At 42.9% G+C, this 8,261-nt stretch overlaps 1 protein-coding gene across 1 annotated transcript; it reads left to right on the top strand.

Moving 5' to 3' along the window:
* The first annotated feature begins 901 nt into the window (after positions 1 to 901).
* LOC132809343 (uncharacterized methyltransferase YdaC-like) lies at positions 902 to 7,646 on the top strand. The gene is made up of 2 exons (XM_060822540.1): positions 902 to 1,399; positions 4,039 to 7,646. Exons 1-2 carry the CDS (start codon positions 964 to 966, stop codon positions 4,236 to 4,238), a joined length of 636 nt encoding a protein of 211 aa, XP_060678523.1. The 5' UTR covers positions 902 to 963; the 3' UTR covers positions 4,239 to 7,646.
* The last annotated feature ends 615 nt before the right edge of the window (positions 7,647 to 8,261 follow it).

The following is an 8,261-nucleotide window of genomic DNA, read 5'->3' as shown; positions in this document are numbered from 1 at the left end:
TTAACAGAGAAAAGGAGAAAACACTGAGTGAATTGATCCTTCAGAGAGACAGAACAGATAGAACAGGCCAAGCTATTGTCTCCTGTGTTTAACCATTCAGTGAATTTACTATACAATGCTGAGTGCTCTCTGCCCTATCTGGGGAGGTGATGGCTGAGTTGTTAGACTATTAATCGTGAAGCTCAGCTAATGTTCTGGGGATGTGTGTTCAAATCCTGCCACGGCAGCTGGTGAAATTTACATTCAATTTGAAAAATCTGGAGTTATGAAACAGCTGATGATAATAAAACCGTTGCTGATTGTAAGAAAATCCCATTCTGCTCACGAATGACTTTCTGGGAGGCAAATCTGCTGTCCGTACGTAAACTGGCCTCCGTGTGACTCCAGAGCCACAGAAATATGGTCAGTTCAAGGGCAACGAGGGATGGTCGATAAATACTGGCCAGCCAATAATGTTCACATCCCGAGAGTAAATAAAAAGAAAATGCATGGTCACCTCCCTCTCCAGCACGTTAAGGTTTTGTTTACTGCTCATAGCTACAAGACATAGGAATGTTGGAAATGGTTGTTTTGCTTGTTGCCTTGTATCAGGCCCTTTACTGTACGGGAACCAGTCTGCGTTCTGTTGTTGTGAGCTGCAGTGAGAACAATGTTTAACTCTAGTAGAGATGCTGAGCTGCCCAGGAGTTGGAGCAGAGCTGCTCAGAATATCCACCCCCCCCCGCCCCTTTCCCTGAGTCTCGCTGTGCTCTGGCTGCTTTCAGTCTGTTTGCTCAGCACTGTCACTGAACAACAACAGCTTAACGTCCACACTCTCAGCCCAGCTGACTGGCTCAGTCTGTTTGTAAACTGATGCTGGGATCTCAGTGTATGGTCATCCAAGCTGTCAATCATCCAGCAAGGCTGAGGCTCCACGGTGTGCAACAGGAAGGGGAAGTTTTCACAGCTCTGTGAGCACCAGCAATGCTGTTCGATCACCTCACCAAACAACTGGGCAAACCAACGCAAGGCCCCTGGGGGTGGATGTTGAAAAAGTTCTTCGAGAGGAGGAATAGATTGTTGGAGGTGAATGCTGTCAAACTGTGTGACATTCAGCCTGAGAGTGTGGTGCTGGAACTGGGCTTTGGACCAGGGCTCGGTCTGCAGGAAGCTGCTAAACGCCTTATGCTGCCGAAGGGCAAGCTCTATGGGCTGGATTACTCTGAATACATGTACCGTGAAGCCAGCAGGAGGGTGCAGCCTGATATTCAGACCGGCAAGGTGACATTGTTTCACGGCAGTGTGGAACATATCCCTCTGGAAGACAACGTGGTGGACAGAGTATTTCACTGCAACTGTTATTACTTCTGGCCTGATCTGCAATCTGGATGCAGAGAGATTTACCGAGTTATGAAACCAGGTAGAGTGTTGTGCTGGTCAATTCTGAAAAATCCTAAACCTCAAGGGAAATGGTGCAGTCTGGATGGAATGGTGGGGTCACATATTAACTAATCTGCACTGATTGACATGTCACTAATTATCCTGGTTGTCAAACGCTGATAAAATGAACATTGAGAGAGACTATAATAGCTAAACATGGCCCTGACCACTTGTGTGCTTTGTGTAGAACAATCAGGGACTGAAGCATTGTTTATAGTGAGGCTTCTGCAACATCCCTTTTCCATCCAGATCACCCCCTCACCACCTTGACCAGCAGTCACAGATTTTCCGAGAGAGACAGGAGAGTTTTTAGAAGTCCAAGACAAGTCCAAGAATTATAGAATCAGTCAATAGTTACAGTATACATTCACTAGTACAGTATCTACAATACTTAGAGAAGGGAGACCTCAGCCTGTAAGGCCTGTGCCCATTGTCATGACTGACCGGGGTAGTTTGCTGGAAATCAAACCCCACTATTACTGGAATTTGCCCTTTCACTGTTTTTGAAGATATTTTATTCCTTCTTTAACAGGGGATTCACACATAAAGGTATATGGAAGCCGCTAGCTATTATTTGGAACTTTCTAATATCTTCATGCAGGTGAGAGAGACCGTGAGATTTTTTTGATGCTTTCTCTTTGCTGGCCAGGTGGTTCTGTTCCCCACACACGGCATGGTTATCTGGTGGGGAACCAATCAGAACATCGTTGTCACTATGCCTCGGGGAGGAGAGGGAATGAGAGGAGTGTCCTTTGTGGTATCCTCAGCCTTTGCAGGAATTAAACCCACACTCAGACCATAGCAACTGACTGCAGAAAAAATGGGACATGGTTTGACTCCTTCCTTGACTATCCCACCCTATAGGGTGGGGGTTGTGTGGAACTGTGTTCATTTCAGCTACGCCTTACATGTCTGTGGAGCTGGGATCAGGATTCCCAGCTAGATATACAGAGCCCAGTATTAATGGAAGAGAAAATCCTGACAGTGGGTGCCACTCTCGGGAATATTCAGACCAATGTGCTGTAAACTGTGCAGCCCTGGCAGCACTCCCTGCAGCTTTCTTTGTGTTTTGAACAACATGCTTCCATGACAACCTGTTCAGGTGATACCTGGTTAAAGCAAATGTCGGGACCTCTCAGATTATTACAGCACAATAGGAGGCTATTCAGCCCATTTCACTCACCCTCCAAATGAACATTTTATTTTGTGCTCCTCTCTTGCCTCCTCCCTTTAACCCTGCACACTCTACCTTTCCAGTGACTGTCCCATTTTTGTTTTGAACGCCTTGGTATAAGTCCACTGCACTCTCAGACTCTGACCCAGACACTAACTACTTGTTGTACGGAAAATGTTTATACTTGTGTCATTTTTGCTTCTTTTACCAACTGCTTTCAATTGGTGCCATCTCATTCTCGATCTTTTCACAAATGGAAACCTTTTTCTCCCTGTTTACTCTGACCAGACCCATTGTGATTTTGAATACTTTGGATCTACTCTCATTCGATTTTTCATAACTTCTTCATACCACATGCAGCTGGAAGTTGGTGTAATTAGCAGGAATTATTTCCAAGTCTGCCTGACTGAGGAGATAACATTTAGTTACTGGGTGGCAGTGTGCCAAAAAGGGTCTCCTTTTTTGGTGGGAATCGGAATCTCCTGCCCAGGGATCTTCCAGTGTCTGAATGAAGATTGCCAGAAGCTGACCCATGATCATCATTTAAAACTGTGAGCTGAAATACTGCGCTCCACTGAAGGAATGTCTCAGGTTTCTGAACCAGTAGCAATCTGTTGAAAGCTCCTTGACTTATTGAAATCTCCTGAATTCTGAGGTGTCAGTGTGCACATGTATAGTGAACTTATTCCAGTGAGCTGGTAGGGAGAGACAACAGGTGGCACATGCCCAAAGGCGAGTACTTCCCACCCCCAACATCCCACACCCTTCTGATCACAATCCTGATTCTTCCAGAGTTTAATAATCAAACCAGAAGGCAGAATATTTGCTCCCCACCCCACCACCCCAGAGGGAATGAGGGCAATAGCTGCTGACATGCCAATTCAGCCTCTGGGCCACTCTTTCACATGTGGGTAGCTCATTAACAATAGCCAGTTCAAGGAAGCAACTTTCTAGCAGGAGTCAGTTTAGGTGCCTGGAGGTGGTCATCCGATGGGTCAGCAATCCAGGGTGGTCTCTCCCAGACACTTCCCCCTACTCCCTGAGTACAGGAGCAGCCATGAGCCATCTTGGAAGGAGACTCCAACCTCCCCCATCTTCTACTCATCACTGGTGGCCTGTTTGCTGAATCTTTTTTCCATCAGATTTTGACACATTTGCAGAGAGGAATCTCCATCTTGAATCCCTCTCTCTTTTGCTTACCTTCCCTTACAACTTGCTGCACCTCCCTTGTTGGAAGCCTTCTGATTGGCCCTCCTTGTTTCAGGGCACATCCACTTTTGATGGTCAGGGAACAAAAGCCCAGGTGAGTTAGGAAAATTCACAGCATTTTGACTCCACTGGTGTGGTTGCTTTTTCACTAGAAGGTCTTGTATTGAGATTCTTCTTCACCTAAATCCCAAGAAACAACCTAACAGAAAATTGAGTATTTATCCTTTATTTGACAGGGGGACTGATGGTCACCACCTTAAGCCTGGAAGTTCTAAGGAAGTTTGTTGCTGCTGGATTCTTGAAGAATACAAAATGGCCACCTGAACCGTACATGGCTACTCTCCGTGACACGGGATTTGTTGACGTGTATATGGAGCAAAAACAAGATCAAGGGAAACCCTTTCAGGCTATCTTTGCTAGAGCAAATAAGCCGTGAATGTGCTGTCATCTCTGATGCCTCACGAGCTCAATAATTTGGGTTTACTGAGCTATTATATAACCCATTTGTAATATTTGTAGATAAATTGGAAGACACCACTTCATTGAACGTAGAAGAGAACAGCACAGTAGAGATCCTTCGGCCTTTGATATTGTGCCAGCATTTTATCCTATTCTAAAGTCAGGCTAACCTGCATTTCCTTCATTGTATTAACTTCCATGTGTCTATCCAAGAGTCACTTAAACGTCCACAATGTATTTGACTCTAGTACCAGTGCATTCAACGGACCCACCACTTGGAGTAAAGAACCTACCTCTGACATCTTCACTAAATCTTTCTCCAATTGCCTTAAAATTATGTCCCTTCATCATTGAAAAAGTCCCTGGCTATCCATTCTACCTATGCCTTTAACAACTTGTGCACCTCTATCAAGTCACCTCTCATCCTTCTTCGCTCCAGTGAGAAAATCCCCAGCTTCCTCAACCTTTCTTCAGAAGAGATGTCGTCCAGTCTAAGCAGCATCTTGGTATATCTTCTCTACACTCTCTCTAAAGTTTCCTCATCTTTCCTATGATAAGGCAACTAGAACTGAACACAATATTCCATGTGTGATCTAACCAACACTCTGTAGAGCTGCAGCATAACCTCGCGGCTCTTAAACTCAATCCTACTGGCTAATGAAAGCCAACACACCATGCGCCCTCTTAACAACCCTATCAATCTGGGTGCCAACTTTCAGGGTTCTATGGACATTGCCTCCCAGATTCCTTTATTCCTCTACCCTGCCAAGAGTTCTGCTTTTAACCTTGTATTCTGCATTCAAATTCAACCTTCCAAAGCGAATCACTTCCCACTTTTACAGGTTGAACACCATCTGCCACTTCTCAGCACAGTTCTGCATCCTGTCAATTTCCTATTGCAACCTACAAGAGCTCTCCACACTATCCACAACTCTCCCAACCTCCGTGTCATTGGCAAACTTACTAACCCACCCTTCCACTTCCTCATTCAAATCATTTATAAAAGTCACAAAGAGCAGAGGTCCCAGAATTGATCCTTGCAGAACACTACTGGTCACCGAGCTTCAAGCTGAATACTTTCTACCACCACCCTCTGTCTTCTATGGACCAGCCAATTTTGTATCCAGACAGACAGATTTCTGTACATTCCATGTTTCCTTACTTTCTGTATGAGCCTACCATGGGGAGAGTTATCAAATGCCTTCTTAAAATCTATGTACACCACATCCACTGCTCTACCTTCAGCAACATGTTTTGTCACATCCTCAAAGAATTCAATAACGTTTGTGAGGCATCACCTGCCACTTACAAAGCCACGCTGACTATCTCTAATCAAACCATGGTTTTCCTAGTAATCATAAATCCTGTCTCTCTGAAACTTCTCCAATATTGTGCCCATCACTGATGTAAGACTGACTAGTCTGTAATTCCTAGGATTATCCCTATTCCCTTTCTTGAACAAGGTAATAACATTTGCCAAACTTCAATCATTTGGCACTACTCCAGGAGACAGTGAGGACACAAAGATCATTGCCAAAGGTGCAGCAATCACTTCCCTCACTACCTGTAGTAACCTAGGGTGTATCCCGTTTGGCCCAGGGGACTTATCTATCCTTATGTTTTGCAAGGTTTTCAGCAGATGAGCGGCATGGCATTCTAACCAGAACTCCATTAATAAACACATCGATTTAGATCCCATCTACCTTCCCTTGAAAAAAACAACCGGAAATGACATCACCCATCTTAAGAAACCAAGAACTATAAATAGAAATGTGGGACACATCACCGGCGCTTCACCAGAGACTCTCACTGATGATGTCACCTAGTTATGATGATGAAACAACTGAAAAGAAACCTTCCAGCTCAGTGAGCTAACTTACATACTTAGTGATAAAAATACTTAAAATGAGAATAAAGACGGACATAAATCTCGCATAAACTGTGGAGTAAACCAGATTTTCTTCGATAAAGCTGAGAACAAAAGCTTAGGAAAATAAAATGGCCAACACTGTTGAGCAACCATTTCAAAGGGAGAATTCTTGTTTTGCCAATTTTACTGAATTGTTTTGAGGAGAGACCAAGAAAGTAGATAATAATAATGTCGCAGATGAATGTTATCTGGACTTTCAAAGGGCCTCAAGTCAGATTTCTGTATTCCTTCAGAAATATGGAGCTTTTCAGGCTGGGTCAGCATTTATTGCCCATTTCTAATTACGCAGGAGAAGGTGGTGGTGGGTGAGCTGCCTTCTTGAATCTTCTTGAATGCAGTTCATTTAAGGTTCCCTTTCATTAACTAATTAAAACAGTCAAGGTATGTGAAGTCAAGAGAATATTTGGCAGAATGGATTACTGGCTGACCTCATGAGTAAAACAGAGAATGAGAGTAATGGTGGTTATTCAGAGTGGCAGAAGGTAGTAAGTGGCATTCCACAAAGATTAGTGTTGAGAGCATTGATGTTCAAAATGTATATTATTGATTTGGACATTGGGATAAAATAAAACACAATTTCCAAATGTTTGGATGACAAATTTGTGGGCGAGGGGGAGTCATGGTCAATATGAAGCGATGTCTGCAACAAAATACAGGAGGACATTAATCAACTTGCATTGTGGGCAAATAATCATGAAATAAAGTTCAACGCAGGTAAATGTGAGATTGTCCATTTGGCAGGAAGAGGGTTTAATTCATTTGTCACTCAGAAAATGTGAGCCTTATGGTGTCGGAGGAACATCAAAATCTTGGAGTACATCTAAATAAATTATTAAAGGTTGTGTTGTAGGTGAGGAAGGGCATGAAAGATAGCAAATTTAGCAGTAGGTTTTAATTGTAGAGGAATAGAATCAAAAAGTAGGGAGATTGTAGTTAATCTGTATTGAATCTTAGTTAGACCATACTTATAGTTCTGGTCATTATATCATCAAAAGGTGATGGAGCAAAAGGCAAGGGTACAGGAAAGATATTGCAAGGGTGATACCAGGAATGCATGCATTTCAAGGTCTGCACTTTCTTGAAAACTAGAAGAGACTTTTAAAATTGTGAAAGGATTTGATAGAGTGAATCCAAGTGGAGCATGTCCAATTGTGGAGAAAAGCATAACGAGAGGCCACGAGGGAATTCAGAAGTAACTTTCCACAGATTGGTCAGAACATGAAACTCACGGCCTGAGACCGATTGAAATTTATAGTAAAGATGCATTTAAGAAGAAATGAGACAGGATTGTAGGGAGAAGGGAATAAACAGGAACAATAACATGTTCAGATAACATAAAGTGGGTGAAGGCTCGAGTCGATAGCAACTGGTTGGGACATATGTGTTTTTCTGTGCCGTAACATGTTATAACTTTAGCCACCTTATTAATAATTACAATAAATGGATTTTTGTAAATGTTGTTTTGAGATTTTTATTTGAATACATACCAATCCTTTGATTTTAATGGTTATGTTGTATCCAGTTGGTTGTAAGCAATTGTGTTGGATGGCAATGAGACTTACCAGATTTGTTTATTGAGAACACTCGTCCAATCTCTCTGGATGTGAGTCGTGTGATTCGAACAAAGGGTGAGGGGTTTTGAGACATTTTGAGTTCCATTCTCTGAATGGAATCCTCAGTAATGAAAAGCAAAAGGTTGGCCATTCCTTGAAGGTAATGGGCTTTATCTACTTTAGTCAGCACCCCTATCTCTGAGACAGAAGGTTTTGGTTTCAAGTCCTACTTCAGCAATGTGAACACTAAATCTAGGTGAAACCTATATGCAGTATTGAGGGAGTGTCGAACTGTGAGAAATGTTGCTTTTCAGGTGAGATGTTAAACTGAGGCATTGTCTGCCCTTGCGGGTAGACACATGAATTAAGTTTGGCTGGAACGCCATTTGAATTTGCTACGCTACTCTGTAAGGTTACACCTGATCCAATTTTAATCACAATTCCACTTTCCCACCTATGCTGATAAATTTTCACTCCGTAAATATAATAAAACAACTGCAGATATTGGAAAACTGGA

Source organism: Hemiscyllium ocellatum, unplaced genomic scaffold (assembly GCF_020745735.1).
Source record: "Hemiscyllium ocellatum isolate sHemOce1 unplaced genomic scaffold, sHemOce1.pat.X.cur. scaffold_1081_pat_ctg1, whole genome shotgun sequence".
In the NCBI taxonomy this organism is placed as follows: Eukaryota; Metazoa; Chordata; class Chondrichthyes; order Orectolobiformes; family Hemiscylliidae; genus Hemiscyllium; species Hemiscyllium ocellatum.
Note: the sequence above shows the minus strand (reverse complement) of the source record. Positions and strands in the feature narration are given on the sequence as shown.

Excerpts from the sequence above, each read along its gene's own strand:
- LOC132809343 (XM_060822540.1), top strand. The coding sequence starts at position 964 with ATGCTGTTCGATCACCTCACCAAACAACTGGGCAAACCAACGCAAGGC. Across the intron at positions 1,400-4,038 it reads TTACCGAGTTATGAAACCAG|GGGGACTGATGGTCACCACC; the intron begins GTAGAGTGTTGT and ends TTTATTTGACAG.